The sequence below is a fragment of the Triturus cristatus genome, chromosome 5_2 (assembly GCF_964204655.1).
Source record: "Triturus cristatus chromosome 5_2, aTriCri1.1, whole genome shotgun sequence".
NCBI lineage: Eukaryota > Metazoa > Chordata > Amphibia > Caudata > Salamandridae > Triturus > Triturus cristatus.
In genome coordinates, this window is record NC_140588.1 from 762,262,528 (window position 1) to 762,280,946 (window position 18,419).

The 18,419-nt window shown below is 39.0% G+C and overlaps 1 protein-coding gene across 3 annotated transcripts in view; it reads right to left on the reverse strand.

Moving 5' to 3' along the window:
• Window positions 1-18,419, reverse strand: part of LOC146829237 (sodium- and chloride-dependent neutral and basic amino acid transporter B(0+)-like) — a 561,372-nt gene that overhangs the window by 397,003 nt on the left and 145,950 nt on the right. For 2 of the 3 annotated variants that reach the window (XM_085607862.1, XM_085607864.1), the window contains exon 2: window positions 8,754-8,913. The exons of the other annotated variant lie outside the window; for it this stretch is intronic. In XM_085607862.1, coding sequence (XP_085463988.1) covers window positions 8,754-8,913 — 160 coding nt within the window. The remainder of the gene's footprint in view (window positions 1-8,753; window positions 8,914-18,419) is intronic. 3 annotated transcript variants of the gene reach the window in all.

Consider the following 18,419-nt stretch of genomic DNA (forward strand, 5'->3'; position numbering starts at 1 on the left):
TATTGTGGACTTATTTAATTATTAATTAATCTTTCGGAAACCAAAATATTACAGAGAATCAGTGACATCTGTACAATTTAAACTTTAGATTTTTATTGGATTACCATTGGAAATTTAACAAAAAAAGAATTTTAAAATTACTATTTGGCCTAAAGGAAATGGAACCCGATGTATTGTGGAGTTATTTGAGATATATTATTGTGATTATACTTCTGAAACAAAAATATCAGACGGTATTTTAAAGAAATAAGTATTAATATTAGATGATATTTTTTAAGAATATTATGCATTTCTATAAAGTTATGTTTATGCAAAAAGAGATTGTGGGCTTTTTTAAAACAATCTTTGAGATTGTTAATTTTTTTTTTGCCTGCTGTTAAATGATGAATGCAATTGCTTTCACAATTTATAGTGAAATGCAATATTTTCTGAAAACAGCAAAAAAAAGGCAAAAATATTTTTTGAAAAATATGTAAATATGTGTACTGTATAATAAAATGTTTTAATAAATATTAATACTTTTTTCTTTTTTTTCAGATTGAGATAGAAAATTTTCGAAAACTAGAACCATTTTTAAAGCAATTAAAAAAAAATTTAAATGAATAAATCTTTTTTTGAGTGGGTATGGTAAGTCAATAATATCATGGTCCCTTTTTTCCACTTCTCTACAATCACATTTTCAGTTTTTAATTGTAGTCTCTCAAGGACCTTGTAATGTGATAATTGATTTTTAGTGTTTTTTAAAAAAAAAAAAAAAAAATTACGCGTACCGTACGCGTACGGTAAAAAAAAAAAAAAATAAGTTTTTAAAAACATATATAAAAAATAGATGAAAGGTAAGGTTGGCTCTTAAAAGAGCCGTTGTGTTCATGCAGGGACAGAGGAAAGAAAGATTGGGAATATTAGATGGTACGACAAGTGTGCTGATCTATTTTACAGTTCACTAGGGAAATACTGGTCTCCCTATAAGTAATTAGATCATGACAAGTGGCGCACCGTACTTCAACCCTCGCAAACCGAGGGTTAATTTCCAGAGGACCAGAAAAAGGAGATGCTCCCCCCACAGATGAAGGGCTCACCTGACCTGCAGAAGAAGGACTCGGCCCTGCAGATGATGGTCCAGGCTGCGCTGCTGTGGATGTGCTTGGTTGATTTACTGAAGGGTTACCTTCAGTAAGTCGAGCATGTGTCCTTCTGTGTACATCCTTAAGGTGTCTCATCATGGTGTGATTCCCAAAGGAATACTTCCTGTCAGGATTCCCTCTTGAAAGTACACGCTTACACAGCTTACAAGTCACTAAGGGTGCATTTACCTTTTGCTGGCCTTCTGGAAAAGTAAAATACTCCCATACGTAAGAGGTCTTTTGTTTCCTCGCTCTCTGCCTCAAGGTAGTGCTGCTAGCCTCACTCTCAGAAGAGCTCTGCTGTTCTGCCATCGTATCACAAAGACAACCCAGCTCCTTCTCCTAAGGGATCACAAGTAGAAATGAGGGGAATGGGTGTGGTGTAGGAGAGTTCTAGAACTGAAAGTAGTTTCAACCAATCAAAAGTTGTGTTTCATGATCACATGACCCACCGTACGCTTACGGTGCGCTTACGGCAAAAGTACGCATGTGCGTAAAAAAGACACGCGTTCGCGCGCATGCGCATAACAGTCACTCCCTAACACTTCCGCGTAACGTGCGCGTGTAGCGTACACGCGTACGCGCCCCACGCGGAGTACGCGCGGCTACGCAAATTGCGTAACTATACGCAAACAGCGTAGATAAATTACGGACATTGCGTAAACCGTACGCTTACCGTAAGCTTACCGTACGCGCACTAAAAAAAAAATTTAAAAAAAGGAAAAAATGTATTGCTAATAAATTTTACCTATTTATTTTATAAAAAATGTAAAATAAAAACATATTGTAGAATTTTAAAAATTTAACCATAGTCTTTAAAAAAGGAGAGAAAATTAAAATAAAAATATGTAAAAAAAAAAGAAGAAGAAAAAAAAAATTAGCATTTAAAAAACCTTGCAAATTCACTGAAAAAACCATGGGTTTCACACACGTTATAGTTAGGAATTAGCATTTGAAAAACCTTTGAAATTCACTGAAAAAACCATGGGTTTCACACACGTTATAGTTAGGAATTAGCATTTAAAAAACCTTAGAAATTCAATGAAAAAACCAAAGGTTTCACACATGTTATAGTTAGCTGGACATTTCACTCGTAAAAAACCATTGAAATTCCCCCGTTATAGTTAGTTCAGCTAACTATAACTCGCGCGCCCGCAATGCACTACTGATGACGTCACATATTACATCACTCATGACATGGTCAGTGACATCACTCATGACATCACTGATGACATCTCAAATGACATCACTGATGACATCATCCTTGTGATAGAGTGGTAGACCTCCTCTCACCCTAATAAAACCTTTGATACACACATTTAAAAATAGAGACTGAAATTTTCAAAAAAATGGACATACAAATAACAGTTACAACAACCTATTCAGTAATTCTAAGATCCACATACACATCCACTCATCCACCAACAATCCTATACAGTCACTCATACATGTACTCACACATCATATGTACTCATACACCTAAACATCCTGTAACACAATGCCACTCATTCATAGAGTTACTCACACATAGTCACTCATGCTAATAAAGAATCAAACATCCATTTACCTGCATATACAGTTATACACACACCACCACACTTAATTTTACAGAAACTTACACATATTTAGTCTTTTAAAAAATCACTTATAGAAACACATACTTATTCATACAGGCACTCTTCCAATCTCTCACTCGCACATATACTTACTTATATACACCAATAGTCATATATACTAGTTTAAAAAATATGTAGTTACTCATAAAGACACTATTGAGACAGTCATTCACTCACTAACACACCCATACACACACTCATCCACCCATACGGTCCTACACACATGCTGTCTTCAACACATACAAACAGTGAGTCACTCATTCATGCACCTATGCACTACATAATAACCCCCACCGAACCATGAAGACACTCAGACACTCATACTGATACTCAAAAAACCAACTAATAACCTATATAGACACTCATGTAGCTACTCACCAACCCATGCAGCCACTTATATACAAAGTGAGAGACTGATACAGGTATTTACACATTTAAACATTACTCACTTAGCCATGTATTCATAAAGATACAGTTAATCAGTCAGTTACACAATCAATTTTTAAAAAACAAATCATCAATTTAGACACTTATATACTCATTTATTCTTCCATCGACCTTGAGATATACATATATTAAACTTTTTTAATTTTCAGAAAAACACACATTCACTGGATGATGTCATCAGTGATGTCATTTGAGATGTCATCAGTGATGTCATGAGTGATGTCACTGACCATGTCATGAGTGATGTAATATGTGACGTCATCAGTAGTGCATTGCGGGCGCGCGAGTTATAGTTAGCTGAACTAACTATAACGGGGGAATTTCAATGGTTTTTTACGAGTGAAATGTCCAGCTAACTATAACATGTGTGAAACCTTTGGTTTTTTCATTGAATTTCTAAGGTTTTTTAAATGCTAATTCCTAACTATAACGTGTGTGAAACCCATGGTTTTTTCAGTGAATATATATATATATATATATATTCACTTAAAAAACCATAGGTTTCACACATGTTATAGTTAGCTGGACATTTCCCTTGTAAAAAACCAATGAAATTCCCCCGTTATAGTTAGTGCAGGCAACTATAACTCACGCGACCGCAATCCTCTGCTGATGACGTCAGATATTACATCACTGATTACATATGTGTCTTTCTGAAAAATAAATATTTGTAATATATGTATAGCTAAAGATTAATGGAAGAAGACATGGGTAAATAGGTGTCTAAATACAGTGATGTAATATCTGACGTCATCAGCAGAGGATTGCGGTCGTGTGAGTTATAGTTGCCTGCACTAACTATAACGGGGGAATTTCATTGGTTTTTTACGAGGGAAATGTCCAGCTAACTATAACATGTGTGAAACCTATGGTTTTTTAAGTGAATTTGCAAGGTTTTTTAAATGCTAAGTTATGTATTTATTAATATTTTTTTTTTTTCAGGTCTTTCACCGTGCGCGCACTGGGCGCACCGAGCACCCACAATGCGTTGTGCGTGCCGTGCATGCACGGTGCGCGCACCCCGCGCTTTTTCGTAAAAAAAAATAATGTTTTTTTCACCCTTGGGGGTCCTTAGGTGAACCCCCTGACAAAGGCAAGGGGGTAAGGAATTGGCCACCCTGCCCCCTTTTCATGTTGTCCACCTTTGTTTTTCACTGCCTCAGATCGCGAGAGACAAAATGGCGGACGACACTTTCTGATTTCGACCGATTCGAATGTTTACTGACATCTAACAACCAATCAGAAGTGCGCTCGCGCACGTCACCGTGCGCGCACGCTGCGCGCTTATAGATATATATGTACGTTTAACTGAAATTTTCTCAGGAACTACTAAACAGATTGACTCCAGATATTCAAAAGGCACATCCCTGACCTGAGGACTACCTCTCTGCCAAATTTCAAGTAATTCTGTTCAGCCGTTCGGGCTGTACCTTGGACTAAAGGTCCCTATGGAAAAATGCATGGGGAAAACGCACTTTGGGACCCCCCTTTTTTCTCGGCCCCCACTTGACTAATCACCCTGAGACTTTCAGGGTAGGAGTGAAGCGGAGCGCCCCACCTATTTTGAAATATTCGCGAGGAGTCGTCAACCGGCGCCAAAGTTATTCAAAATAGAATTTTCTGATTTCCTATGGAAACACGGTCCTAACTATAACTATCTACTGGCAACCGCCAGTAGATTATATATATATATGATTGTATATATATATATATATATATATATATATATATATATATATATATATATATATATATATATATATATATATATTTATATATATATTTTGGAGAGATAAAGCTAGCCAAAAATGACCAACAGAAAACCAAACGAAAAGTGGCCAGCACACTTGGAAGGGGACTAGAGGATAATTTGTCCGTTGCCAAACTGGAAATTGAAACGGCAGGCCCATGGGAGCCTCTCCTTGAACAGGACATTATTGATTTGATGGGTTTGGATGTTCATGGAGATGCAGATACAAATTTTAGGACAGCATCAACGTTTATATCAACCAAAGAAGCTACAAATGCATTCAGTGACAGAATTGTAGAAGACCTAAAAAAAACTCCACAAAAATGTGCAAAGTTGAAATAAAAGGCATAATTTGAAGGAGCAGGAATATCATAAACTGATAAAGAAATTGGAACCTGGGATTCAGGTGGTCATTCGCAATTCAGATAAAGGTGGTTACATCGTGCTTTAGCCTCTGGAAATGAACAAAGCAGAGCATATAGGTAATTGATGAACAGTGAATGTTATTGCAGAAACAACCAGGAGAAGGCTCTGCAGGTAAAAATGAGCACCTGATGCAACTAAGGGAATGTAAAAACAAGAGACTGTTGAACCAAGAGGAATATCTATACATTAAAAATGAGCATCCCAAAATACTGGTCCTATAGTTGATCCCCAAAATCCATAAAAATTAATCAGAGCCACCTTGAAGACCAATAATATCGGCCAAAGAAAGTCTGTTTGAGAATACCTTGAGGTACGTTGCCTTTTTTCTGCAAGAACATGTCAGAAATTTGTCATCTTTTGTAAAGGACACTGGAAACTTCTAGAAAAAAAACTATGACATCCCATGGCAAGAAGATTTCCTCCTAATCTCTTTAGATGTGACTGCTCTATATACGAGTATTAAGCATTGTGATGGACAGCTTGCCAAGGAATATTTTCTTAGAAGCAGACCTCTTCAGTTGTGTAACCATACCAAAATGTTAATCAGTATGACAAGTTGGTGCTTGCAAATGTTTTTGTTCTTTTTTTCCTCTTCAACAAGGAGGTTTTCAGGCAGAGGTGCAGTACCGGGATGGGCACCTGCTTCGCCCCCAGCTGCGCATGCTTGCACATGGGCTGGTGGGAGGAGCAGGTGCTAATAAATGACTATGGGGATGTGTCAAGTAATCATGTCATTAGCTGGCTATACTTCATCGATGACATACTCATAGTACGGAGAGGTTCATGTGAGGCAGCAGAGGAACTTGTGGAGGCAATTAATTGCAATAACATTAACACACTTTCAGCACACATCAGTTAAAGTATTGAATTGTCTTGATTTGAAGGTATACATAGAAGCAGGAAGGATTGAGACTAAGTTGTGCCATAAAGAGACAGTAGGGATTCCACGCTTCACGAAAGCAGCTTCCTTCCGAAGCATCTCAAGGCCAGCATCCCTAATGGGAAAATGCTGAGAGTAAAAAGAAGCTGTAGTATTCTGAGTGAGATGATGAGATGTCAGGAGGAAATAATACAGAGAATCATGGAGAGAGGTTATGAGAGCTAGGAGAAAACACAAAAAACATGGATTTAAGAAGTAGGGAATTCATATTTTTTAGTAATAAGAAAACGGATGAGGCTAAAAAGACCATAAGGCCGATTACCACATATAATAGACATGAGAAAGAGGTCAGGACTATCATTAAGAGACATTCGCATTTGGGGAAAGAAGATCCCATCGTAGGACCTTTATTGGATAGTTCTCCATCCATTACTTATAGGAGGGCATTATCCATGAGGGATGCATTAGTTAAGAGTTGTCCTGATGTGGTAGAAAAGGCAAATTAGCTTGCCAGAACGAAGAGGTTTCCGTAAATGCAACAAATGTAAAGCTTGCATCATGGGAATCAATACAATGGAATATCAGTCCCCATTCATTGATGCTTTGATTGGAATTGGGGGGCATTGCAACAGCAAAACTTATTATGCTATTTATGTCCTGAGTTGTGTATGTGGACTCAGATATATAGGCAGCACTGTCCTGCATGTCTATATGTGAATTCTGCAACACATAAGGGCAGTAAATAAGAAAAATAAAAAATACCCAGTAGCACACCATCTATTAGAATGTCACGGCAATGAAATTCAATGCCTCAGGCACTTTGTAATAGAAGCTATACTGAAAAGCTTGAGAGGAGGCAAACAGAAGCATTGCACATTGTCAAACTAAACAGTTTTTAGACACTTGGAGTGAGAACAATTGTCACATCTCAGAGAGAGAAATATAGATTGAGAGACCGGGAGGACACATGTGGGGTTAGAAATTTGTTTCAAATTAGTGGTCAGGTACACTGGAATTAAATTACAACAAGGATAGCAATTGAGCTAATCGTGGTCAAGGGATAAGATTGCAGATGTTTGTGGATTCAGATGGTCGTGCAGAATTTGCCCACTTGAGCTCAATTGTGTTAGCAAACCAACTGAGTTAAAAATGAAAATGTTTTTTGTAAAATGCAGATAGGTGCCAACAACAATCAGTGGTAAAACATCTCTGAGGAGGAAATGCAAATTGTTTGGTAGCAATGGGGTCAACGCTGCAAAATGAACTTGTAAAACCTGAAAGACTGAGATGTTGATTAGCAAAGAAATCCGGATCACAGCAGTGGAACAAATGAATTTTTCAGCCTCTCTTCTGTGATATTGACCACATGACACTATTTAAAATGGGTACCAAAGACGTAACAGGCATGTGAACAAGGCCAGTGTTGTGAGCAAAACGTTTCATGGCAGATTATTGCACAAAATAAATTTGGATAAAGAAGTTGGTCCTTGAGTATAACAGGGGAGCGATGGGAAGTGGAGAAATATATTTATATATATATATACACACACAAACACACACAAACATACACACACACACATATATATATATATATATATATATATATACATATATATACATTAGAACGTACAAGTCCCGTACCCTCTGTACCGCTTACAACAGCGTTCTGCGGGGGACTCGGGCAGCCTGCTGAATTAGAGCAAAGGCATTCGAATCACGAAAGACGAAACGCAGACACGCGTCAGGAGCTGTGAATTTATTTTAGCAACTTCTACACAAAGTATTTTGGCCAAAGGTCTTTCTCACAGGTCATATATATAGATTTATTTAGTTTAAAGTGATGGTATAGTTTGATATGGGAATAAAATCTAGTTTACGATAAAAAACCCTAGAAATGCACTGCAAAAAATCAAGCTTAAAGTAACGTTAAAGTTAGATGTTGTTTAAGATAAAATATTTTACAACCAAAAAACATTGACATTCATGTTATAGTTTACTGATCTAACTATAATTTGTAACTCCACCATGCACTGCTTATGACCTTACATATTACATCGCTCATGACATGATCAGTAACTTAGTTGATGACATCACAGTTGACATCCCACCTCGGTAGGTGGCCCCACCAATTTTATCTGTGGTCCAAAGTGTTCTTTTCTAGAGTTGTCACTGATTAAGAGTGGTGCTTTGGTGACAGTAATATTCAGCTGAAGACAGGTTTTCTATCAGAATACAAAATGAGAAGGGTCAAAAGTTGAGCTGTTAAAGCTCTGGCGTATTCATTGGTGCTCAGACATTATGAATGAACAGCCTGTCCTTTTTACGGAGTAGTATGTGATTTTTTTTCAAGGATAAGTGAATTTTCATTACACACAGATATGAATTTAGGCAGACATATACACTACGCATATTCAGTAACAGAGGGTGAGTTTTAGGAACGTTGCTAAAAAAAGGTGAGGAGACTGCGTTTATTATGTGCGGTTTAAAAAAGTGATTCGGAAGTACATTACCTCCTCCATTTTTATAAGCCAGATAGGGAAATCTCCAAACATTTCCTAATCCCACAGCATAGCCAATCAATGACAGAAGATAGTCAGCTTTACTAGACCAAACTTCTCGTTCTGGATTGTGTTGATCTGTGCTGTTTTCAAAGTTGTTAGTTTCTAATTCCTAAAAAAGAAACGTAAACAAAGCATGTAAAAATGTAATAATATCCAAAATACAAGTTAAGTACTTATAACGTGTGCCCTCAAAAACACCTCAAGTGTAAGCCACATCTATGAAAATCCTCCACAGACAATCTCCAACAATACAACCAAACCCTACCACCCTATCACGTGCTATAGACAAAGGGCCGCATCACAAAACATTTTGGCAAAACCACAAGAGTATATTACAATAACACAGCACAATAACAGCAACACAACACAGCAAAACAACACAACAGTATATTAACAAAAAACCTACAGCACAATAACAAATATGCAACAGAACAACAAAACATAACACAATGGCAACACAAAATGCAACTCAGCAATGCAACAACACATCAATACAACACACCACACCAACACAGCAACACAAAACAATTGCCAACACAAAGCAAAACACATTCATAAATTATCAATTGAGTTGTTGTAGTCAGAATTGTGTTCTTTTGTGCTGCTTTTTAAAGTGTATTGCTGGAATACTGTTGTTCTGCCTTCGTATTGCATATTGCATTGCATTGTGTTGTTGTGTGCTGTATTACTTATGTTGTGTCACATTCTGTTTGTTTGCTACGTTTTGCCATGCAACGTTTTTGTGGTTTTGGTATTTTGGTTTGTCTTATTGAGTTGTGCTCTGTTATTGCTTTAGAGACACAGTTAAATGCTGCTACGTTTCCAACCAAAAGTGAAAACAATCCTTTATTGTTCTAGTGATAGTAACATTTGAAAGGATATGCAGAATGGCAAAACAAACTGGGTGCCCAATTGGCAATATTCTCTACTTTCACTGCAACCGCCTATCTGGTGGATTTAGAGATCACTGACAGCCATCCAATCTCCCTACATAAAGCATGGAGCAGGATGAAAAAGCATATCCTGTCCGTCGATGGTGTATTTTCCCTAGGTAATCCTTAGCATTTTGTCTTGGTTCTTTTTGTTAAGAAAGTGCCTCCAGGTGTCTGATGTCTCCTACGACACCCCAGGGCTCAGGGACAGCTTCTTAGCGCCACTTCTCTCTCCAGCCGGGACTCTGTCAGTGTCCAGTAGCAAGAGGCCAGCTTTGCCTTCTTCATAGCATGGCGGCCTTTTGCCTGTATAGCCACAGAGGCCAGCCGTTTGATATTTGGAGAAGAGTTCAGGTCCCTGGATACCTGCATGAGCCAGGGGTGACTAGACTTATTTTCCCTAGCAGTCAGGAAAAGAAGTCTTCCTTCTTGATATTATCTAGGAATGTTAAGAGGTTGTGTTGTTCGTATGCCAGTCTTATCCTGTACTCCTGTCTGTGATGGGATGAATCCCTACACCCAATCCTGGAAGCTTTCCCAAGGAACACGGGGGCATATTAACAAGGAACGGGGAAAATTAACGCTAAGGGCGCTTAGTGTTAATTTTTTTAACGCCCGCTATCGCTGGATAATATCACCTGGTTATCACGTTATTAACAGCGCTAACCGCCTAGGCGATTAAAAATCCAGCGATAGCAGCATTTTGGGAGGTTATCGCTGGTAATGCAGCGATAAAACTACAAGGATAGGGATATCCTTGTTGATAGCCCATGGTGGACTTAGCCATGTAATCCACCTCCCATTGGATTGCATGGCTAAGTCTGAAAATTAGCAGATGTAAAAAAGCAGCATTACCCTTGGTTAGCGCTGCTTTTTATGTCTTTAACAGGGTTAGCGTGAAGTTTGATAATAGGAGAAATGTCACTTAGCGACATTTCTCCTATTATTTTGCTCTTGAAGGCTCACTTTGCATCTCATTAGAGATGCAAAGGGAAGCATAGTGAAAAAGGGGGATAAAATGCGATTTTGCATGTTAGCACCCTGTTGTTGATCGGGTGATATTTTTATCTCCGCTTCTTTGGCTTTTAAAGCCAAAAAAGTGGAGATAAAGCCCTTGTTATTATGCCCCTCAGACCTACTATTTCAGCACTTTCATTGCATTCCATTGATGTCAGTCAACTCTTGAATCCCTCCATTTGAGATCTCCACTTCTGATAGAATATCTGTTAAAATTGACCTTTGTGTTGTCCTCGCCGATGAGGAATCCCTACCAATAGGTCACAATTGACACACTGCAGCTTTCCTGCTCTCAGAGTCAGTTCCATTGTCATATAAAAAAACAATGCCATTAACAACTTGCGTGGCATATGCATTCCAGTCTCAGGAGCAGGGCTCGTGGGGAAACTATTTTGCCTGCATTTTTTCGAGCTGTGTTATTTAATGTTTTCTTTTTAATTTCCAAACAGGTCTGTTCTTGGAAAAAATAGCTATAGCTATACAAAGACAAACAGCTTTTTGCATCTATTCTCTGGGACAACATTCTTTTTTAGCATGTTCCTCTTTAATATATTGAACACCCAGCATTATAGGCTTACAAGGCACGATTAGGGGTGACGGAGCTAAACGTAATAGTAGGTTTTCCTGCATGGCAAAGCACTTTTCCTTCCCATGTGTCACTCTAGTAGTACAACTACAGCCCAGGTAAACCACAATCCTGCTTTCGGGAATCACACACTCTGGTCATCAATGTGACTGATAGAAAGAAAGGCCATATACAACAATACATTTCATAAAACCTGTGTAGTTCCTGTGCCGACAAATAAAGCTCTTACTTGAGTGTAACCAATTTAAAGAATTTGTGTTAGGTACAAACACACATGCTGTAATTCTGTTTAGCAGTGCCATAACACGTAGATTGCTAAAGCAACACAAATCAAAACTGGAAAAAGAGGGGGGCCTCTACAAAATGATCCTCCTTAACTCATTATGGAATATCCCATAAAAATCTTCTTTACAAATATTAAAGTGTAATCAATTCAATTCAAAAGCTTTATTCGGTTGGAAAAGTACAACCATATAAGCACACAAACACATAAAACAAGTTTTAAAATTTTACATGTTATATAAGAGGACCTGTTACATAAAATACACTATATTTTATACATAAGTATAAACAGATTATTTTCATAGTAAAAATAGAGGGACCTTCAAAAAAAGTGCAAATACGCATAAAGTAGCAAAGTGCCGTGCATAAATGTTGCAAAAGCAGTAAGGGCCAGAAGTGCAGGTGCAGCTCATACAGACCTCAAACTATTATAATGCATAGAGAATTACAAACAGTACTAAACAGAAGTGCAAAATACGCAGAACAACAAAAATTATACTGGAATGACTATAGACTTCCTTATAAAAACACATTTTATCATATAAGTTGCGGTAAAAAAGCAAATGTCAGGGCTATCCAGAGTAGTTAATAATTTCAATGCAGATTTAGTGGACCGAACATTATATTTTAAAAAGATGGGTTTTAGATAAAATCTCCTAAAATGGCTATAAAATTTACAAAACAATAAAAAATGACAGCAACTTTGTTTTGAGACATTGTCGCAAGGACACATCTTATCAGATCTAATTTTCATATGTGGAAAAGAGACTAAGTGATGGGCTATCCCCAATCTTAAACGCGTTAGCACAAAGCGGTGGGAAGTGCGTGTGACACAGGAAAGGTAGGCCTGGAAGCCTTTACTTAGGTTCAGATCATTATACTGTACAATAGTTGTTAGATTTCTAGATTGCTTCTCTCTGGCTGCATTCTTGTGTGAGAGAAACTTCAATTTTAGGTCTTTCTTAGATATCAATCCTGAAGCCTCAGGGTTCAGGCGGACATTACATTTGAATAAAAGGTCGAACCAATAACAGATGTAATTCAGCCAGGGTATACATAATGAGTTATCAAGCCTCAAACAATCTTTGATAATTGATTGTGTAAAGATCGTTTCTGTTTTAGACCAAATAGATCGCCAGAGTAATAATGGGCGTAAAGAGGCTAGATCCGCAACATAATCAATACCTACTTCCTTGTGAATCAACAGGGTGGAAGCTGATGGGGGAACACATAAAAGTTTTTTTAAGAACCTGTTTTCATCATTCTGTAGTGCATTTACACTATGGTGTCCCCACATGCCTGCCCCGTATAATGCAGCAGAAATACATCCAGCATTATAAATTGTCATCATTTCTTTTATTCTCCTTTGACCCAATTTGGCAGCGAATCTAAAAATACTAGTAGTATTTCTGATCATCTTGGATCTAACATTTTCATCTTCTTGGTTCCATTTACCATCTCCTGAAAATGTTATTCCTAGATAACAGAACCATTTGACAGTTTCAATCTTGGCTTTATCAATATAAAAGGAGGTGGTGGTTGATTTAGCTTTCCTCCCACATGCTATTGCAAATGTCTTAGACTTGTTGACTACCAATTTTCTATCTTTAATGAATGTCACAAATCTGTCCATAAGACGTTGTAGCCCAACCTGTGTTCTTGACATAAGTACGGCATCATCAGCGTACAATAAAATTGGGGTTGCATTCCCATTGATAATAGGAGCATCCGAGGGTATTTTACATAAAATTGAGTCGATCTGATTAATAAAAAGTGAAAATAAAAACGGTGCTAAAACACAACCCTGACGGATGCCTCTTGTGACTTTAAAAAAAGGTGTGCATTCGCCCTGGGGGCCATAACGAACTTTGCAGGATAACTGTGAATAGAGCCGCGCCAGGAAATAGACGCACTCCTTTGGAGCATTTAGTTCTAATAAAACGTCCCATAAAATTTGATGATCCACAAGATCAAAAGCGCTGCTCAAATCAGCAAAACAAAGAAATAAATTACCCTCCTTAGCAACAGTGTATTTATTGATCAAAAGATCAAGATTTACACACTGCTCCAAGGTACCCAGGCCTTTCCTGAAACCATATTGTGCCTTAGATAGGATTGAATTATCTGTGGCCCAATTTTCGAGTCTGTTTAACAAAATTCTACTCAGAATTTTAATGGAGGAGTCTAATAAAGAAATAGGACGGTAATTACTTGCCTCCGACTTAGAGCCTTTTTTGAAAAGGGGAATTATTAAAGACTGGCCCCATGATGTGGGTAGTTGACCCTCTGCGGTTGCGTTAAAAAATCTGGTTAAAAGAGGGGCCGACAAGTTCTTTTCGGTTTTGTAGAGGTCGAGCGGGACCCCATCTGGGCCAGGAGCTTTTCCTCCCTTACTATTATTCAATCCTTCAAAGAACTCATCGAGGGTTATGTTCAGTGGTAACCTAGGCCAGGAAAGGTCCTTATCCAATAAAAAATCTAAAACAATCCCATCTGGGTTAAAAATGTTTAAAAAATGTTCCATCCATGAATTACAATTAACATGTGAAGTTAACTCTGGGGCGCTGTCATTCTTTAAAAAGGTACTATTAATAGTCTCCCAGTATAATTTGCTATTTTTTGTGTCTGCGGCCAGGCTGAGATTATCCCAGGCCTCCTCTTGGAGTTCTTTTTTCCTATTGGCGAGTGATTGTTTATACATAATTCTACAGTTCTTAATAATAGAGGGGTTTCGTGGTTTAGTGCTTAGGGCTATTTTTAACTCATGTAAAGCGCGAGTACAATTATTGTCAAACCAACCAGAATTCATTTTATTTCCCCTCTTGAATTTCCTGGTCAATAAACTGTCTATTGTTTCATTAATCATAGAAACACTATTTAGTATAATAGAAGGTGAGATATCCTCGCCAAGGCAGTACTCTATTTCCGTGCTGCGTTTGGTCAACAATTCCTTTAATAATTCATGTGGGATAATCCTTGACCATCTTATCCTCATTCCATTTGGTCTTACAGTTTCGGCAGAGTTGATACAGTTACTAGCATTTCTCAATTTATCACCCCAACAATGCAATGAAATGGAAATGCTATTGTGATCACTCAACGCTTGTTCGTTAACCCATAAATTAGAGAAAACAGTGTTGTTTGAAAGTAAGAAATGGTCAATAAAAGTATTGGCGTCTCTACCAGTAAAAGTAGGGCAGCTAACATTATCTCTGTTTTTAGTACAATTTAACAAATCCAAATCATATTTTGCTAACATCTGGTTTAAGACCATGCCATACGTACAGTGTGAGAAATGTAAATAATCGGCATCCTGTGTGTTTCCGCTCTCCCTGCGTAACCCACAAAGATCATTCATGGCAAACATACACGGGCTGATATTAAAATCACCCGCCCATAGAATGACCGATTGATTACCCGGAAGTTCCAATACCCTCTCTAATTCCGCGTCCAGAGGTGTCAGAATCTTATCTCTCTCTTTGGAAAATATGTTGTTGTAATAATTAATCAAAACTAGGTTTTTTCCTCCCTCAAACTCAAGACATAATACCTGAGAATGGACACCCACTGACACACAGCTTCTGATTTTACAAGAATTAAGTTTGGTTGATATCAGCACAAGAAGGCCTCCCTTTGCTCTGCCAGTGAAGGAACTCACTGCATTCAAACAATATGCACAATAACCCTCAATGAAAATAGACTCCTCTCTCCAAGTCTCTTGAAGGCATATTATGTCATGTCCTGTGTTAATGAAGTCTTTCCAGAAGGGAGTGTCCAATTTTTTATTTAGGCCAGCTATATTCCAGGTGATTATTCTGAGGCCACCGTCCAAATTAGGTTCGGCAGTTAAAATGCCATCAACTGTTTCTTCATCAATTGCCAGGTTAGATGAGATAACATCCGTATTATCATTCCTGTTAGTCCAGAAAGTTCCTTTATCAACAGCTACCGAGGTTAGTTCGGGGGTGGTGGGTAGCTGAACGGCTTCTACAGTTATGGATGTATAGGAAATGTCTTGATTAACCTTCTCTCCTCTTACAGTTTTAAGAACTTCATTCATTATGTGAGGGGAGGAATTATGGTCATATACAGTGCCCATGCCAAGATTATGTCAATCAATGTCCTCCATGGATTCAAATACTTTGAATCTGTTATATGTGGGGACAGGGGTATAGTAGCATGATCTCAACGTATCTACGTAGCGGGAATTCGTTGGGTGATGAGACTTAATTGGGAAACTGGATTCCAATAAGTGCCTATAAAAATAGCCTAGTGGTAGTAGAGTGGTGTTATATTCCCAAGCTGAGGGAGCGGGGGCATGTTTAAGAGTATTTTTCGCCCAAGAGCATGTCTTAAAATTTATTACAACGCAATCTCCTTCAAAATCTTTTCTAAGGGGACCTATCCAGCTTACTCCTTGTGCTAATATAATCTGGTTAGCCCCTATTATAGGAAAATTGCAATTGTTGGCCAACCAGTGGAGTGTTTTATTCTTGAGTGTTTCATTGCTCTCCTCTTGGCCATTTCTTAGCTTGGGAATATTCACAAGTACAGCGACATATGGACTGCATTCTGGGGGCAAATTAATGCAAGGTGATATTTTTCCAACCTTATTAGAAGCCACATAGACTTCTTTGTCCGAACATGCTTGTTCCATAGGTACAGTTTTACTATTTAGTTGTCCTTTCTCAGTGACTATTTCTATTAGTTTCTCGCCCAAGGCTGTAGTGGAAGGATTACTTAACTCTCTGCATGGCTGGGTTGTGGGGGTATTTTCTTTAATACAAATTGGAGCCTCTATGTTCCTTTCAGCCATATCCGTAGTTGTGGTTGAAACTTCTATACCTGTCTTATGTGGGCCCCGTAACCTGACTTTATCAATATCTCCTCTTAATTTGTTCACCTCCCTGACTAAGTTATCCACCTTTTCATACAGCGGTCTAATCAGTTCAGCGAGTTTGTCACAAATCGCCTCCGGGTTAAATGTTTCCGAAATGCGTAAGTTAGCCCTGGAGCGTGTAACAGGCTTGCTGTCTGCAGAAATAGATTTTTTCCCTCTTTTCTTGGGCCCATTGAGTAACCCCGGTGTTTTTCTACGAGCCCCTGTTTTGTTTCCCAATGGAGATGTAACTAAAACAGGACTGACATCAGTGGCAAACAGTCTAGGGGAGTTAGAAATATTAGAGGGGGTACTAATATTAGTGGCATCTCTTTCGGTGGGAATTAGCGCTATAGATACCTCACTGTTGCTAAAGGAATTTTGGTTTCCTTGGATAATTGGGGGTAGTGCGTTTGAGCCCATAGACAGTCTTTTTTCTGTGCGATCTATTTCCTGGGTAAGTGCGCTAACTGCTTTTACCAAGTAGGTATCGATGGTGTTACAGGCAGAGTCTGCTAAAGCTTTAGCTCCACGTTTCACCATAAGTGATTATTTAGTGTTCCTGCTTCCTATTCCCTATGTCACACTGCGAGTGCAGCGTACTTCTTAGCTTCACAATTTATGCAGTGGGGCTACAATACTAATAGTCCACACAAGGTGATGACTTGCCGTGACAAGGGGGGTGGCCCGGCCCGTCCTCCTTCGTCCTCCGACGGCCTCAGACGGCCCGCCCTCTGCCCGGGCTCAGCCCGGCGCGCCCGCGCGCGTCCACGACGCGGAGGGGGCTGGCCTCTTTTCAGCACCTCCGGCGCGGGAAACAGTCAATGGGCGGAGTCACTGGGCATTCTGGGGATTGTAGTCTGCACTGCTCCGTGGCCGCGCGATGTCAGGGCACGGCGGCGGGTGCGACCACAACGGCGGGATTCCCTGGCTGCTCCGCTTCAGTTTTACCAGGTAGGCAAGCAGGGAATAGATATCAGCGTGACCTCCTGTGATACGACTGCAACTCTGTAATGATGCTCCCCCGCTCTCCAGTGGGCGCTGGCCTCTTTTCAGCTCCTCCGGCGCGGGAAACAGTCAATGGGCGGAGTCACTGGGCATTCTGGGGATTGTAGTCTGCACCGCTCCGCGGCCGCGCGATGTCAGGGCACGGCGGCGGGTGCGACCACAACGGCGGGATTCCCTGGCTGCTCCGCTTCAGTTTTACCAGGTAGGCAAGCAGGGAATAGATATCAGCGTGACCTCCTGTGATACGACTGCAACTCTGTAATGATGCTCCCCCCTTAAAGTGTAATCATTTTGTCCCCAAAAATCAGCTTACCAGTTTTGGGGATGCATACATTGGACCATAAAATTCAGCATTTGCATTTTAGATAGCAAAACATATTTTCCAAGCTGAACCTTGTTCTGGTCATGTGAACAATTACTTTTGCCTCTAAATACCAGATCTTGATTTTATGTAAGCATCAGCGTGTCATTTTCACCAAACACTCACATTTCTGCAGTCTCATTAAGGCAAATACTACCTTTCATAAACATTTAGAATCATGATTAAGATTCCCAGTTTTATATTTTACTGATTTTTTACAGCTAAATACAGACAGAAAACAATGTGTTTCCTGGCTGCATTTATTTTTAGAAATGGAAAATACAGAATTTGCTGTTCCTGTGAGTGACTTGCTGTCTCTCATCAATTCCACGCCAGCAGCTGAGCAGAGAGACAGCATGAGGAGTTTAAAAGCAGGATGAGATTTCCTTACATAACGGCATATGTTAACATACATTTTTTAACTATTGCTAATATTTACCTGTGGGTGTATTGTTATGTTATATTTGGCTGGCTAAATGCCTGGAGAATATTCAACCCAGACAGTTTAGAATATACATTTTATTCCCCCACTCATAGCTATACCTCTAGA